This window comes from Clytia hemisphaerica, unplaced genomic scaffold (genome assembly GCF_902728285.1).
Source record: "Clytia hemisphaerica strain Z4C2 unplaced genomic scaffold, Clytia hemisphaerica genome assembly, whole genome shotgun sequence".
Classification (NCBI taxonomy): domain Eukaryota; kingdom Metazoa; phylum Cnidaria; class Hydrozoa; order Leptothecata; family Clytiidae; genus Clytia; species Clytia hemisphaerica.
The window spans coordinates 1,234,036-1,252,511 of record NW_027103473.1 but is presented as its reverse complement, the minus strand read 5'-3'; the positions used below and the strand labels follow the sequence as shown (position 1 = coordinate 1,252,511).

Sequence of the window (18,476 nt, the reverse complement as noted above, 5' to 3'; positions counted from 1 at the left end):
AAGGTTGAAATACATTAAAAGGAAGAAAACTCGTCGAAAAAAGCCAACAAATCTTGTAAAATTCATAAAAATGCATCAAATATGGGTTTCGAGGTACGTCCAGCCTTACATAGACTTTAGTCAGTCTACAAACAAAAATTTGAGGAAAATATTGGTAAAAGTAAATTAAAGAGATTTTGATGAAGATTTTAAACCCTTTCGACCCATCAGCTTCAAAATTCATGTGTACTACTTAAAAATGCTTTTAATAATGTAAAGCCTATTGCGATTGCTAGTTTTAAAATAAAAATAATTTAACGTTTTCGGGCACTTTCTGAAAGTAACTTTTTTAATCAAGTGAGTATACTTTTGATCTAATGAATCGAATTGAAAAAATGACCCATCAAAATTAAGTTTATCTTTCTTCTTTCCAATGGAATAGGCATGTTTTTTTTTAATCTTCAGATTACGAGAAAATCAGTTTCAAAGAGAGAAACTTTTTTGTGGTGCACCCGGTAGAACACTAAAGTTGACGCTCTCTAATTCGATTTTCAAAGGAAATTGAATTTCTATTCAATAAGGGAGAATATCGAATGGTAGAGCGTCAAATTAGAGAGCGTCAACTGTACGTAGGCCAACGCGAATGCGTTTATTTGTAACTCCTGCGTAGATAATGGTCCCCTAGCAAAAGGTGTACCCCCTATTTTTTTAGGAATTCAGTCATGTACAAAATAAGATCGTAAAATTGAATACTATTTTCGTAACATTTTCGAAAAAATTTCTTTATAATATACACGCAAACAATTTTTCCGTTAATCTTTATGCCCTTTATGAATATTTTTTTCTCTAAATTTCAATATTTAGCCGAGTGCTCTTACGTATGAAATTATAATAATAGTTTGTAATTTCTAACACATCACCAAGGGTGAACTTTAAAGTCTTTCAAGAACACTGAAAAGTACAGTTGATTATGTTCGTTCATTCCATGGTGAATTGGGTGGTAAACACGAGCCGCCCCATCTATATCTGTTAACGGAACACGGAATCCTTTGTTTTTCGCTTGTCGCGCTTGTTCATAAGGGCGTTCATCTGTACACCACCCTGTATCAACCGCAGTCATGAAAATATTCTCACTCTCAAATTCGATACCACTTGTTCGAGTTAACATATTTAGGGCCGCTTTAGTCATATTGGTGTGAACGTGGTATGGCCCTTTATTGAAATTTGAGAATTTTCCTTCCATGGCTGAGACATTGACGATGAACCAATACCAAGAATACCAAGCGAATACAATTATGAAATTTGGTGTGAGAAAAACATCATCAGACGAGTAAAATCAAACAAAATGCTTATAATGGGCTCTTCCAGAAAAAATCCGTTCATGGGGGGTGGAGGATGAATTGTCCAGGGGTATTGAAAAAATACCAAAAAATAGCAATGTCCAGGGGGTAAATTCCATTGTCCAGGGGTATTTTTTTGTGTCCACGGGGTTGATTTGATGTTTGTCCAGGGGTATAACCTGTGTCCAGGGGGTTAAATATCAAAATGTCCAGGGGTAATTCATGAAAAAAATAATATATCCTCCACCCCCCATGAACGGATTTTTTCTGGAAGAGCCCAATGACACGAAATTTTGAATTGGGAATATCTTTCCAATATTTCTCCGAGAAGAGCTGAGATTGACATATATTAGACGTGAGTCTCATAGCTCCACTGCGATATGAAAATCTTTTGTGGCACGGTGGATTTTTTGAGGTTGAAGTTTAAAAATTTCTGGTGTCAATATTCAATTTATACATACAGTATGTGGCCCCCAAAACGGCGATCAAATTTGAAATTTCTCTCAAATCTAGAGGAAAAGAGATTTTACAAAAATTTTTGCTGCATGAAAACCTTTAACATCTCTACTTTATTTCCTGGAAGTTCTTTTTTTAAATTTTCAATTTCAACAATATTTTTCAATCGCTTAAAGATAGGTAGCTTTTTTCTAATGGCCCCCAAAACGGAGGTTTGAAATTTTAGCGATTTCTCGAGATATCTTTAAGATATGAATACAAAATTTTGACCATAGTTTTGAAATATGATTTAGAGGGTTTTGGGCATAAATTTATTTGATAACATTTTTACAGTATACCCCTGGTTGTCAAAATGCAGGTTTGGGGCCCCCAAAACGGAGGTGTAGCTGAAATCAAATTATTAAGCCCAGTGGTAATAGAAGGAAAAACTATGAACATATTTGTGTTTTCCCTTAAATTTACGACCCGATGGATGTAAAATTTATGATTTTTATGAAATATTTCAAGATTTTCGATATTGCATAGTCCAAACTGAAAATTTAGAAATTTTCAAAATGACGATTTTGATTTAACAACGTCTTAATCAAGTTTTTGAAAACAAATCTCTTTTGAAAATAGTTCATTCGTGTGTGAAATAATCTGTGAAAATTTTAGAAAAAAAGCTTGACTGAAACTGAAAATATTAAGCTTTAAAGATATTTTTCTCCTATATTTTGCAAAAAAATGACAGAATTTGCCGTTTTTGCTGATTCAGCGAAAATTTTTATGGATAATGTTAATTTTTTGTTATAAACTATTAACTCAAGGTGATAGGAAGAGAATTCCAAGATTTTTTGCTTTTTCTCATATTTAGAATTTTTGGTTTTGTCAATGCTGATTCTAGGGCTCCAAAATACTGGTTGACCGTCAAGATGCTTTATCTTTTACCCAGCCTCTAAAGTCACAGATGTATTTGCATTTTCTGAACGGCATTAGGTGTAGAAAGTCTCCTATACCCCGTTTTCATAACTTATTTTCACTATCCAAGGAGCTAGAGTGAGTTATATGCAATTTTTATCTAATTTTGGTGTTAAAATATTTCCTTTAGACGCAAATATGTTATTTTGAATCTGTCTCAAACCAGCAAAAACATGCTCATTTTTAAGTATAACCATCATTCTTTCAAAATAAACAAAAATCGTTTAATTGTGATAAATCTACAAGTCAGAATCTTCATTTTAATGAAAACCTCCGTTTTTGGGGCCGTCTCCGTTTTGGGGGCCATATACTGTAGCAAGTTTTTGCATCTTTCTCGAAATTTAAAACGTCATAACGACGTATAAACAGTAATTAACTAGATGAGTTTGAATCTCGGAGGAGAACTTAAAGTCTCATTTGGGAATTGGACAAGTGTATTTTGATGAGAAATGCCATTGAAATGCTACGAAAAATCATTTAATGATGGAAGGAGGGTGAACAATAATGTTATTACTGCGGACAAGGCCCGTTGTTTTTCCAGTGTCTATAATAATTCCATGATTACATAAAAGTTACAATACACGTTTTTTTATTAGAACCAGTAAATTTTGGCTCTAGTTTTGTTATTTTGAGGTTTTAAATGTTATAGTCTTGAAATGCTCACTTTATTCACTCATTGACATAAAACAATGCTACAACACTTCTTGCACAAATCCGGTTTGAAAAATGACGGACTTTTCTAGTATTTGAAGTATTTGACGGATATTCAGATGACGGAAATTTTGTGACGACCTTTGTTGACACCCTGATACCCTTCTTTAAGCTGTTTCACCAGTTTCACAGATTCTCAAGTACTTATTCATAGGTCAAAATACCCCTCTAAACTGTTTCACTAGTTTCACCAGTTTCACGGACTCAAACATACATAAGCAAAGACTGAGAGACCCTTCTAAGCTGTTTCACCAGTTTCACCAGATTTTCCGTGTTAGCAAAAAGACCCCTGTAATAGGTGTACACCTCTGATTGGCAGATATATTGAACTCGGTCAAGTACGAACCTCTACTATTCGAATCTTTCTGTAATTTAAACTCAAGCATAGCATTGATCCCCTCAACTGTAAGGTTGTATAAAAATACTCTCTGTAATTCGAACCTTTCTGTGATTTGAAAAGTCTGTAAAGGCCGGCGCAAATGAATCCAACATTATTGTTGGATCAAATGTTGAGTTCGTTTGCGCAAGTCATAAAATTGCAACTTTTTAAGAAAATTGTTGGAAATCATGTTGGATGAAGTTTGATCGCCGTCAAATTTTCATCCAACATTTTTTAATGAGATTGACGTCACTTTTATGTTGGTTTCAATGTTGGATGCATTTGCATAATCATGTTGGATGAAAATGTTTGACGTTTTTGCGCAAATGACTTTTCATACAATTTTTCGAAATTTTGCACGTGACTTTTCGTCCAACATTTCGTCCAACAATGAATTGGAAATGTTGGCTTGAATGTTGGATTCATTTGCGCCGGCCTTAAGTCCCTTGAAGACCGAGTTACAGAGAGTCGACTATTTTCACCGTTCACTGCCTAGCTGATTCGTTATGAAAAAAAAGTTTTTAAAATCGGGTAATCAATTAAAGCTAGTGGAGAAAAGTTTTGTAAAAACTTCTCGAAACCTCATTTTATTCTGTGCAAAGATGGCAAAGCACATTCGTTCTCTTACTGTAACCAACTTTGGAATTCAATTTCAAGTATTTTTGTTTATATTTGCAGCATGTATACCAACAAGATTTCACAACTTGTGGTTATGACCTGGTTAGGAATTATTCAAACTATTTGCAAGAAGCCAAGTTCACCCAGGTCTGTTTTGACATGCATAAAAGAAGTTTCTCTCTTTGGATTGAAATTGGGTCTGTTTGTTTCAAGATAAAAAGCAGATTTTTTTTCGAAAAAGCTCTGCATTTATATAAGTTTCTTATACGTTTATAAACAAAAGGGGAATTTGTTCTGCAGGGCGATGAATTCTTACGTCCTAATCATGGCGTTAAAATGCATTATCACTGCAGTGAGCTTCTGCCTTTTTGCCGTATAAGAAGATTTTTATGCTTTTCGGCTGATAACTTAGCCTGTACCAGACGGCCACGGTTTTTCCTCGACAAACATCTTTTTTCTGTCGCTTATAGTGACGTCGAATTTTATAAAAAACACATAGCGTCGTTTCCATCGTAGACGCGAAAGTGGTAACAAGTGATAGATCAACAGAGTGATCAGAAATCGCGTGTTGGTAAGGCTACTGATAACCCAGCATAGGCGGTTTTAGACCATGCCAAACATATCAGAGGAAGAAATTTGTAATTGTAATTTCGTTATCTTTTAATGAGCGTTGCACTCCTTCGTATGATTCTGTCGTACTTGCTCTATTGTCTTAACCTCAACTCTTTACTATGTTCATGGATACTCTGTAAAGAGAGAGCAATTTAAGTTTTGATATAAATAAAAATCATTTAACCATACGTGCAAGGTAAGAAGAGACAAAGGTGTCTAGAATTTTATTATGTCAAAATTTCATTCATTTTTGCGAAGAACATCTGGAAATTCCCATGCTTGTTATTAACACAGTTTTATGAATACAAATCACCCTCTACAAAACTAATCACTTTTCATAGGTCTAACCAAACATATGGTGACTGATTACAATGCTATAGAAGCTATCATGGAGCAAGGGAATGAGCTAAGGTATGATAGCTTATAAACTAATTTAGTTTCGAATCTATGGAGCATTTAGAAATAATCTGCAACCTTTCTATGGAAAGTAGTAAAATTTTTGGGATGAGCTGGAGTTTTTACAAGATACTTCACTAATTGGTCATTCAAAGTAAAAAATTCTTTTATTATATCTTAACGACCAACCAAATCAAATAAGAGCTTGTAAAAACTCCAGCTTGTCCCAAATTTTCTTCACTATTTTAAAGAAGCATCTTAAAATTCAAAAGCAAAATATTGAATGAAAAGTTTGAAGGCATCATCACTGTTTTTGATATTTTTGAGAAGAAAGCTTTGTTTGTAGAAAATATGCTCGAAAAACAATTATAATGATTTTTGTTTTGGTGGGGGCCAAGACTCTACGTGTACAACACCTGGAGATCTGACAAGATAATTTGCACGATTTTGTTATAAAGACTCAATCTAAAAATTGTGCTTTGTTGAAGGCTAGTTGCCACCGGAGGAAGCCTAAAGCTTCTGAGGATGGCATTCATAGCTTCACGCATAAGGAAGTTGGGCAAACATCTCATAATTTTTCACAAGTTCTAGAGATTGATTTAAAAAGGGAAAAATGACAGATTATAGTGACTACGTATGTGTGGTTAAGAAGTTGGGTTAAGTCTCACAAGAAAAGGAAGGGTCATTTTTCAATCATCTATCATAAATTTCTAGGTATATGTGATTCTAAAATTTGTTTTAGTAGGATCCGATTGGGATGAGCTGGAGTTTTTACAAGATACTTCACTAATTGGTCATTTAAAGTGATAGAGATGACGCGTTGCCAGTTTGAAAGTAAGTAGTGTAGTTCATTTTGATTAAAACTTTCCAGAATTGGGCTTGATTTCAGTTTTTTGTGTTTTATTGTTGATTATGATGCTGTAGATATCAATGCCGTTCTGTGTGCATGTATTGAAGATAGACTGTAGTATTGATGTTGAACGTATTTCGTAGGTGCTGTTAAGTAGTGTCAAGAGGTATTTTGATGTTGTTGGGTTCTTCATTAGTTGGTGTATCATGTTAATTTGACGGTTGATAAAGTATTCGAACAGTTATGTTGCTAAACGTGTACATTAGTAAAATAACATGTGAAGAGCAGTATCTTCAGATATATACGCTTTTTATAGGAAAAACCAGTAAGTCATATGATTCTGGCTGGGCTGCTCTTAAATTTATATGAGTTTTTCAGCCTTAAATGTCAATATTAATTAAAATGGAAACATGTACTTCTCAGTAATTTCTGAAATCTAAGGTTCAGATTCTTCTTAATTTGTTCTTAGGGTTTGGCCCAATTTCAGCCTCGTGTTCTTATGAAATTGTTCTTATAAAAAACGTGTAAAACAAGGCACGGATGTCACTGTAAGTAGACTGTAAATCACTCCCTTGACACATTTGTTAGCATTTGAAAGAATTTTGTCTCAGATGAGAGGTCACTCTTAACAAAAATTACTGTAGGGCTAAGATCATTCCTTTTGAACGCAAATTCAACTCTATGTGTTCGTTTTGCTGCGGTGGCACCTTAATGAAAGTTATGGCTAGTTGTATTTAATAACTATTTGATGAGACATGATTATCTTATCTCACATAACTCTCTAATAGAACAACTGCTTCGACTAACATGAACGATACCAGTAGTACATCACATGCAATTTTCACCGTCAACTTCACACAGGTAATTATAACCCTTAGAAATACATTTGCTTATGAAAGTATACATCTATTTTCCTTTATAACAAACCAGATATTTTTTTTTGAGATTAGTTAGATCATTTTTTTTTTTCATCATTAATTTCTTGATCTCCAAAAGTATATTGGTTCTTCTTACAAGAAGTTGAAATATTTTATGTATATGTTATGTATATAAATGTATATAAAATTCTAAGATTCAAACTGATACGAAGTGGACAGCTAAATCATTTATGGAAGCTTAGTGGGCTGGTCGGCTACATAGTATAGAAATAATAAATCAATGGGCAACCTAATATAGAAGACGCTGAAAAATAGGTTCGTCGGATAAGATGATATAAATAAAAAATCACATAGGTCGAATTGTGTAGGTTGTCAAAGTCCTAGTTATGCAATGAAATAGTAAATATTAAATATTAGGGAGAAAAACTACTTATATGATAATATTTTAATATATTCATAGGAGATCAAACTGAGAAGAAAAATCGAATGTAGAATAGACTAGACGTAATAGCGCAACATCGAATTAACATCAAAACTAAAATCGTTCGGTTAAATTTGTAGATATTGTGATGGCAAAATTGTGGAATGGCTTCGGTAAATTAGAATATAGGTTCGGTCTCATTTAGGAATATAAAATGCTAGAACAATGTTTTAGATAAAATAAAATAAATATTAACATAGAATAAATATATCAAAAGGGGAACGCTAGAATCGCTGGTGGGCTAGAAAACACAAGAAGAGTGGGTCCAAATATATAGCAAGTGATTGAAAATAAATGACCTTAGAAAATAGACTAGGCTGCAAATGCTAAAGACTACACGTAAGTATCAGATACTAGATCGACTGTGTTGATTAAGTTTGTGACTCGAGGTTGAATTGAATTAGCTTAGAGATTTGGCTAGCGCCCTATCAAAATAAAAATTCCAGCATTTATCAGCAAAGCTTTCCTTTTTGTCAATTCGTTTGATATCAACAGGCAAGTTGTTGAAGCATTTTGCGGCCTCATGTGCAAAGGACAAATATGTTGATCTATGTTGAATAACTTCAACCCTTCATTGATATTAATTCCATTTCTATCAATTTAATGCATGATATGCCAAGTGAAACGACAAGTAAAATCAATTTGGTTGATCTGGCTGGAAGGTATGTGAAGTGTATCAAGATCAAGTTAAATAGACACCTACAAGAAAATTTCGGACAGCAAACAAGTAAATTCGGAAATTTCATAGTGCCACATGATGATATATGTTTGCACGTGCCTCTACGATTGTCATAGTTGACCTCCCCCAGCTCCCGGACTACTTCGCTTTTTCTTAAAGCTTCATATCCAGACGTAAATCTACTATCACGCACACTCTGACTTATTAAATACAATCATCCAGTTTTCCTTTGTTTTTGCTATACCGGTGAATGTCAAAATAATTCCCCGGTGAATCCCGAACAAATTCAGTGTTTGATTACCCTGAATGTCCTTTGACTAGCGAAGGGATTATTTAGACTAGCGGATCTTTTCAAATATTTTTGTGTCTTGGGCCTGAATAGCTCGTCATTCAGTGATTCAAAATAAGCCCTCAGATACGCGAGCGGATTAAACCCTCTTTTTACAGATATCACGATTTGTTGTCATGGACTATAAAACATTTCGTATTTGTACTTTGTCCAAGTAGACCATATCAATTTTGTGGTTTTCGTAATGATTACTTGTCAAAATAGGAGCCCGTGTCGCGTTTGTTAAAGGAATCTAAACACAAAGGAGAAGATAACTAGCTCTCGTAAAGATTCGGAAATATTTTTCTTTCCAGCGTACACAATCAGAGAGACTTTGTTCAATCAGATTTGGTGACTTTTTTCATCAAAACTCAGTTTAATGGATTTCAGCTGTGGTGGTGACGAAGTTGTATCACGGAGAGAAAATATTTTGGCATTTTCTTATAAGAAAAAACTGTCTTAGAATGACGTTTGCATTTTTCTACTTTCTCTTTTCAACGCATGAGATGCGATCGGATAACAACAAAAAATACTGTGCACTGTACTTTTAATAGATGGAGAAAATGATATCTGTTGCTGGAAATATTGTTGCACTTTCTGTTTCTACTTAGACCGTTAAACTCAATAACTTTAGAAGTGGGTTGCGTTGGTCGGCGTTGGTTTCAATTTATTAAGATGGAATAAGGTTATGTGTGTCTTTGTGAGTGTGTGTATCTTCCAGGTGACGTCATTTGGCCTTGATGAACTTCAACTCGATCTATTTTTGTGCAGTTTCTGTTGAACGTCGTATTTTTCGCTGTTAGGCATAGGAGCGTCGATAGAATGATTCAATTATTTAACGATTCAAAGTCAAAGTATTAACCTCAAAATTATCCCTCCCTCCTCTAAAAGGAGTAGAAAAAATTCGAAAGGTCAAACATTTTTTGTACTAAATAGGTGAGCCAAAGTGACTTTATAACGCACACTTTCTATATTCATTTTCAACCTACTGAAAATTGGTCAATTATTTTTACTGCAAATAAAAATCTGAAGATAACATTGACTATTTGGAAATTTTTATTTTCAGATAGAAAATAAACATTAGAAATGTGTACAACATTTGTTGTAACTTTTGGTGTATCAGCCATTGAAGGTCTTGCTGGCGGAGTCATCCAAAATTACAAGCTCAATGATCTTCAAGTCACGCCAAGACACGAGGGCGAAGATGGTGACTCTCGACTTACGCCCCTTATTTTGCGATCAAGCACTGAAATACGAGAAAGGGCGTTGGAAGATTTCAGTAGTGATGATTGTCTATTCGAAGAATTCAGCCCTCCTTCAAAGAGGGATTTTAAATATAGAGACTCATTTTTAGAAAGACCAGGGCAAGATTTGGATCCTTCCTCTGATTGGCTAGGCCCGACAAGAGGACATCATCCTGCGAACTGCAGTAACGATACAGATGTCTCTGTAAAGAGCACGTATAGCAAAGAGCCTCCCGAATTCGCGGGTCACAGGAATGAACATTCTCTTTTGAACAGTAGAGACTCGTGTCTGGAAAGCTCTAATAACAACGCATTTCGCACTCTTGAGGGACAGAAAAACCGAAATAATGATGATTTAGAAGCTGACGAAGAGAGACACAAAAGCAATGATTCTTATGGTGAAAACTTATCTGACGAAGAAGATAAATCGCTTAATGTTGATTTTAGTTGGAGAAACTATCGTCCACAAGGCAAATTAAGATGGCTTGCCACCTGTTTTCTATATTCTTTTTATATGGTTGTGCTGTGTAGTTTCTTGGTGGCTGCTATCTCTGTTGGGATTATGTTTGTGGATATTAATACTGCAGATGCATGTTATTTTACACCATGGCACCGTGTACCGTTAAACGTGCAACGTGTTCGTGTATCCGTGCAAGTGGTGAGTCAATTCTGTCGTTATTACTGTGAGGCTTGTTCATTTTATCATTTCGGCGTAGTATAACTAATATAAAAGAGTAAGGTCTTTTTTTTTCAGGTTAAAAATCACGATTGGTTACTTTCAGGAGGTCTTAAAAGATGAGTGTTTCAGTAATTTACACTTTGACTTTAGGTTTCGTTTTTGGACATTATAATACTATGATTTTATTTTCAGCCGTGTAAAAAAGCTACTTGTGTAGAGATGACCTGACCACTCAAAGTAAGAGAACCCGGGGGGGGGGGCACTGACCTTGACGGCTGATGTGGACGTGCCGCTGGAGTTCGAAAAGTTGACACTGTCAGATATGAATTTTTGGTAAAATGGTGACCCTGTCAAAACGAAAAATTGAAGCTAACAAGTGGCAAAAATGACTAAAAGAAGACGAAAAAATGTAAACTTAATTTTTACCCTGAAAGATTGTTCAAATCAGCAAAAGTGGACCCTGTCAGATACACATCTTGAAAATTAGTAGATTTTGGACCCTGTCAGATATCTTCAGAGCCTAAAAAGGGGCCCTGACCAGCGGCACGTCCCGTACCCAATTTTTCTTAAGTACCCCTCCCCCCCCTCCAGGTAAGAGACTTTCCTGATTGAAGATCTAAGAGCAGTTCAACGTTGATTAGTAAAGCTTTCTCTTTTTAAGGTTCAAGGATGGATTTTACAATTCTTCCATATTGGAGTTTTGATTTTCGTTTTCGGTTTCAAACTGATCGATCAACTTCATTTGCTACATTTGAACGTGGTATGTAATAACTTTTTTATTCATTGTAACCAGGTTTTGCATGGAACTCATTTTATACCATTTTATATCTTGGAAAGTGTGACCCGTCACACACTTCATTGATATGCGTATGTGAAAGTTGAATCCTAGTTGAGAACCCTACCTGAAACATCCCTTGGATCTGAAGAATCAGGTTCACCGAGTCATAGGATATATTTTAAAACTCTAGTATGGTACGGTCACCAGAGAAATATTCCTTTGATTTTTATGGTATGAAGGATTCAAAAAAAGATTCTATCTGAGCGTAGATTACATTACAGACTTAATGTCAGTTCTTTGGGTGTGCAGAGAAAGCCTCATTAAAAACTTTTTTGAGTGAATCTCTTGGTATGTTAACGTCGAGTTTGAGTTTCATTTCTTTTCTCTTTAATTTACATTATAGATAGCAGCATTCATTGATTCAGTGTATCGTCTCTTTTTCCAAGTATATGATGTATACGATTGGCCTCAACGAATGTTCCCTCTCAACGCCATCTTTGTTTGTGTTATGATTGCCAATAGTTACACGTTAGCTAAACATTTTACAAACCAGCGTGGTCGAAAATTAATCATCACCTTCCAGCTTGGTTCACAGTTCATGCTTGGAGCAGCTACACTATTTTTAACTTTCTATCTGCTTGTTCCATGGTTTGTCAAACTGGGACCTTTTCAACAAGCACTCGTTGCCGGAGTGTCGCCTATCTTTGGTGCTATCAATAAAGCAATAAGCCGGATCGTGATCCAGAACGTCTCCAATATCAACCATCCTGGGACGTCTTATATGTTGGTTATTGCAGTTTATGCTGGTGCAGCTCTTGTTTACCGAGCCCTTCAAGCAGAACTAGAATCGTCCGCCCTGTTTCTTTTTCTGTGTTTTGCGCATGCCTTGATTGGATTCTTAGAGCGTTTATCAGTTGTCCTTCGAGATCATTTTTACTTTTGGTTTTATAAGAAAGTTCTAAAGAAAGAGCGTGATTATAACTCCTTTGTTGGTTCGTTTCGCACGCCGCGTACGCAAAGGTTAGTTGCCGATCTCACCATTTGTAATATCATTCACGAAACTAATGCTCTAATCTATACCAACGCGTTTGTTCAGTTTTACTCACTACAGATTGGGATTGATGGTCAAGAAAATGCTGTAGATGTCTATGATGTTGTTTCGAAATTTTTCATACGCAGCTTTTCTGCCATTTTGATTGAATATGTTTTCACAGCTTTTGGAATTTTCATTCTTACCTGGTACATGAATATTCCCGTCATTCGTGTCTGGCGGAAGAAATGGAAATCTATATTGGCAGGTAATCTATTCGTATGCGCATGCTTGGTTATTTATTCCACTCAATATTTGCTTGTGGTTGTGGCAGACCGTTATCAACATACGATCCAATCAAAAAACGAAACAATGTCATGTGACCTGTCAAACATACCGTTCTTCAAGAAGTGAAAGTGTCTATGTAAAATAACCAGGGTGGCTAGGATCGACAGATGACGCAATGCGGGACATACATTCCAAGTTTGATGTTCCCTTTTGACGAAAGTTTGACTTCCAGAGGCTCATGTTGCCTTCAAATGCCAATGAGTTATATAGCAGTTGATGTTCATGTTGATTTCAAAAATGGACTAAAATGGCAAAAGCTTTTTCTGTATTAAAGTATGGCTGGTACCAACAGTATTATAGGATATCTCTTGAACAGTAATCTCAGAATGATTCTTACACCATCATTTTCCAATTAATACTGGGTGCGCCACAAAAAAGTTTCTCTCTTTAAAACATATTTATTCGAAATCTAAAAGTTTTAAAAGGACCATGCCTATTCCATTAGAAAGAAGAAAACTTAAATTTTGATGCTTCATTTTTTCAATTCGATTCATTAGATCGAAAGTTATGCTCAATTGAATAAAAAAGTTACTTTCTGAAAGTGCTCAAAAACGTTAAAAATTGACCTATCAAATTAAACAAGCATAATTACATGATGTATCAGTATTTTTGTTTCAGTGATCAAAAATGATAATTAGCTGTCTAAATGACCTTTTGGTATATAAAGGAAGGTTGAAATACATTAAAAGGAAGAAAATTCGTCGAAAAAAGCCAACCAATCTTGTAAAATTCATAAAAATACATCAAATTGGGGTTTCGAGGTACATCCAGCCTTACATAGACTTTAGTCAGTCTACAAACAAAAATCTGAGGAAAATATTGGTAAAAGTAAATTAAAAAGATTTTGATGAAGATTTTAAACCCTTTCGACCCATCAGCTTCAAAATTCATGTGTTTAACTACTTAAAAATGCTTTTAATAATGTAAAGCCTATTGCGATTGCTAGTTTTAAAATAAAAATAATTTAACGTTTTCGGGCACTTTCTGAAAGTAACTTTTTTAATCAAGTGAGCATACTTTTGATCTAATGAATCGAATTGAAAAAATGACCCATCAAAATTTAAGTTTATCTTTCTTCTTTCCAATGGAATAGGCATGTTTTTTTTAATCTTCAGATTACGAGAAAATCAGTTTCAAAGAGAGAAACTTTTTTGTGGCGCACCCGGTAAAACACTAAAGTTGACGCTCTCTAATTCGATTTTCAAAGGGAATTGAATTTCCATTGAATAAGGGAGAATATGGAATGGTAGAGCGTCAAATTAGAGAGCGTCAACTGTACGTAGGCCAACGCGAACGCGTTTATTTGTAACTCCTGTAGATAATAGGTAATGGTGTACCCCTTATTTTTTTAGGAATTCAGTCATGTACAAAATAAGGTCGTAAAATTAAATACTATTTTCATAACCTTTTCGAAAGAATTTCTTTATAATATACACGCAAACAATTTTTCCGTCAAACTTTATGCCCTTTATGAATACTTTTTTCTCTAAATTTCAATATTTAGCCGAGTGCTCTTACGTATGAAATTATAATAATAGTTTTTTAATTTCTAACACATCACCAAGGGTGAACTTTAAAGTCTTTCAAGAACACTGAAAAGTACGGTTGATTATTTTCGTTCATTCCATGGTGAATTGGGTGGTAAACACGAGCCGCCCCATCTTCATCTGTTAAGGGAACACGGAATCCTTTGTTTTTGGCTTGTCGCGCTTGTTCATAAGGGCGTTCATCTGTACACCACCCTGTATCAACCGCAGTCATGAAAATATTCTCACTCTCAAATTCGATAGCACTTGTTCGGGTTAACATATTTAGGGCCGCTTTAGCCATATTGGTGTGAACGTGGTATGGCCCTTTATTGAAATTTGAGAATTGTCCTTCCATGGCAGATACATTGACGATGAGCTTACGCTGGAACGGTGATGCAAGTAACAATGGTTTCAGTTGGGAAATCAATACGAAAGGGGCAACAGAATTTATGGTCAAAACTTGTAACAATTCTGAAAATGGAATATCTGTCAGTTTCAACCGCCATGAATTCATGGGTCGTAAGTCCAACTGTTGTCCGTCATCGGCTTTCACACCATGTGGAAACCAAACACTGTTATCATTTGCCGGATTGTGAAAAAATTCATTGGCTCTATACGATGAGATTGATGGTGCAGAAATAATTTCGTTTTTCGGACTATCAATATTGTTAGAAGCCCCTAAGATAGATTTTTGTTTGTTAAAGGCTTTACAATATTCTTTGGAAAGTAATCCTTCGTGGTGTTTTCGTTTCAGTTTGTTTGTATTTGACAGAGCTAGCTGGTCTTCCTCTTTCTGTAATTCATCAAAATATTTTGAAGGGCGCCAAATAGTCTGGGCAGCATTGTTAATCAGAATATCAAGATGGGGTATATTAATTTCAGTCCAACAAATAAACTCTTGAACAGAACGCATGTCTAACAGATCTAGCTTTATAAATTGAACCCTATTCTTCCAGTCGTTGTAATCAGGGAGTTGCGAGTAAGAATGACGAGCAGAATTTGGGAATCTTGTTGTCACAATGACATTGCAACCATCACGCAGGAGACGCAATGCTGTATATAACCCTATCTTGATTCGACCACCTGTTACAATTGCATATCTGTTATGTAATGGTGCTTTAGCTTTCAACATCTCCTCATTCAAATCAAAACATGGCTTGCAAAACGGCTTTCCAATGTCATTTCCCTTTTTAAAATGAGTTTTACACATCCCACATTTCTTAGACCGAATAGTTTTGTCTTGGTTTTCCGTTTGTTCAATATGTTCAATGCGTTCTTGGGTTCCGATTGCCTCTGATTGAAATTCTTTTATCTGTGTTATAGTCGGGCGTCTTGTTGGATGTGAGCTGTCTCGTCTATTATTCCTTTTTCTATCTTGAATAAGTTTCGCTTTCAGTCTCAACTGTAATAAGGGATGCATTTGAAAAAGTTTGAGATAATTAGCTTCTGATTCATAAAATGATTTTAGAAGTTTCCCTGATTCAAGTATATCTTGGTTGGACATCTCTTGATCAGCAATAATAAGTTTTTGTACAATCTGAGGATTATTTTTACACCGACTTTCAAGTTCATGGAACATAGAGTTATCTTTAACGACAACAGTTAGAACATTGTGCGTCTTTTTATTTAACTTCTCCAAGTGTAAAGCAAGTAGTTTGTAAGTCTCATATCGTTCAAACCATCGACAATCAAGAGCAATTTGACCAGTATAGTTGTCATAATTGAGTTTCTGAAGTGTTTCAACATTCTCAACCTTGATAAACTCAATATCCTCCATCATCCTCTCTTTTTCATCATCCTTTCCTCATTTCGTTGAAATGGTAGCCTATAAATGCACTCTTTCCAAAAGTCTTTGGCCTTTTTATACATGGCTTCAGCTTCCTCGTGCTTTCCTGATTTCAAATTTATTACACTCTATGACAAAAGTTACCTGATAAATATTGCTGAGATGACAAAACCTTTTGGCTCGCATTGGTTGACTTTTCGACCTATTAACCGGTTGACCTATAGCACACAAAAAATGACTGGCCGACGTCAACCTTGCTCTTTCCGTTTGGAAATACATTAAAAGAAAACGAGTTTTTTCGTGATTGAGTAGTGAAATATTATATAAAAGGACTCACCAAGTACTATACATGCTTTTTTATAAGAACCAGTAAAATTTTTTTCCGGGTGTTCTTTTTTTTATTCTTTTTATTTTGAGGCTTAACCCTATTAGTTGCAGGGGGGTAGAATCTACCACGCTGGAGTTCTTATGTTTATATCTCGAAGAAAAAATTTTTAAACGACTTGAAACTTTCTGACTTTTAACAAAATCTAATTAAGAGTACTTGTGCAAAATTTTAGGGTCATAGGTTGTTCAGATCAATCATTTTCAGATTTTGACACGTGATAGGCATTGACAATAAGAATTTGAAAATAAATAAAAAAATCCTTAAAAATGATGACATCATTATTTATGACGTCATCAAAGAAAATTTTACTCATCTTCATCTTCAGATTTTAAGATAAAATCTTAATGGAAAATACAAAACCGGAAATTATGTTAAAGGGCAGCCTTTTATCTTTCAGAATCTTTAAACAGAATCTGAATATCTTTATTGGTTCGACTGTAATATACATTTTTGTAAACCATATATTTATATTTAGGCTTTTTTCCGACAGGTAGAAATTTTGGGATGACATAATCGGTTTTTGAATGACGTCATCATTTTTTTTTCCTGGAAATTTGTGTCATGATGGAGAACATCTGTACCAAAATTCATTGCCATACTTCTGCTAGGTAAAAAATAATCAAGGGTGGTAGATTCTACCCCCCCCCCTGGGGACACAAAAAAAATCAAAAAAGCTTGGGGCTAAAACAGGGTTACGTTGTAGTTTAGGGCTTTCATTTAGAATTTTACAAAGGGCCTTTATTTAGAATTTTATAAAGTCATTTTTTTTGATTTCTTTCAAAAATATTTTCCCAAAAATTAATAAGCGGGGGGGGGGGGTTGGAATAAGAATGTCCTGGGTGGAAAATTTTCGAAAAATTAATTAGCGGGGGTGGCTATTAGGTACCCGAGAGTACATAACCACAGTGAGAGACTCTTCTAAGCTGTTTCACCAGTTTCACCAGATTTTCAAATCCATCCGTGTTAGCAAAAAGACCCCTGTAATAGGTGTACACCTCTGATTGGCAGATATATTGAACTCGGTCCAATACGAACCTCTACTATTCGAATCTTTCTGTAATTTAAACTCAAGCATATAGCATTGATCCCCTCAACTGCAAAGTTGTATAAAATACTCTCTGTAATTCGAACCTTTCTGTGATTCGAAAAGTCTTTAAGTCCCTTAAAGATCGAGTTACAGAGAGTCGACTATTTTCTCCGTTCACTACCTAGCTGATTCGTTATGAAAAAAAAGTTTTTAAAATCGGATACTCAATTAAAGCTAGTGGAGAAAGATTTAGCAAAAACTTCTCGAAACCTCATTTCATTCTCTGCAAAGATGGCAAAGCACATTCGTTCTCTTACCGTAACCAACTTTGGAATTCAACTTCAAGTATTTTTGTTTATCTTTGCAGGTTTGCAGCGTGTATACCAATAAGATTTCACAACGTGTGGTTATGACCTGGTTAGGAATTATTCAAACTATTTGCAAGAAGCCAAATCACCCAAGTCTGTTTTGACATGCATAAAAGAAGTTTCTCCCTTTGGATCGAAATTGGGTCTGTTTGTTTCAAGATAAAAAGCAGATTTTTTTTCGAAAAAGCTCTGCATTTATATAAGTTTCTTATATTCGTTTATAAACAAAAGGCGAATTTATTCTGCAGGGCGATGAATTTTTACGTCCTAACCATGCGCTAAAATGCATTATCACTGCAGTCCCCGCTTTTCGGCTGATAACCTAGCCTGTACCAGACGACCGCGGCTTTTTCCTCGGCACCGTTTGTTTATGTTTTTGGTCGCCATTTATTTTCTGTCGCTTATAGTGACGTCGAATTTTGTAAAAAAACACGGCGTCGACAAGTTCTCCATCGTAGACGCAAAGTGGTAACAGAGTGATCAAAAATAGCGTGTTGGGATGGAGATAACCAATACCCTTAGTATCAGAGGTTGAGAATATTTCAACCTCTGAAGACCAATAATAGAAATTTTATCGCGCATGTGTCAATCTAATCACTGTAGAAAAAATCAATGATGAAGAACAAATATTACCA

General features: G+C 35.1%; 2 protein-coding genes across 2 annotated transcripts; one reads left to right on the top strand and one right to left on the bottom strand.

The window, feature by feature from the left end:
• Positions 1-728: 728 nt before the first annotated feature.
• LOC136798497 (uncharacterized) lies at positions 729-16,103 on the bottom strand. The gene is made up of 2 exons (XM_067055121.1): positions 14,485-16,103; positions 729-1,080 (listed from the first exon to the last, which is right to left on the bottom strand). Exons 1-2 carry the CDS (start codon positions 16,050-16,052, stop codon positions 1,065-1,067), a joined length of 1,584 nt encoding a protein of 527 aa, XP_066911222.1. The 5' UTR covers positions 16,053-16,103; the 3' UTR covers positions 729-1,064.
• On the top strand, positions 9,734-13,183 carry LOC136798496 (uncharacterized). The gene is made up of 3 exons (XM_067055120.1): positions 9,734-10,566; positions 11,249-11,347; positions 11,769-13,183. Exons 1-3 carry the CDS (start codon positions 9,751-9,753, stop codon positions 12,807-12,809), a joined length of 1,956 nt encoding a protein of 651 aa, XP_066911221.1. The 5' UTR covers positions 9,734-9,750; the 3' UTR covers positions 12,810-13,183.
• Positions 16,104-18,476: the final 2,373 nt, after the last annotated feature.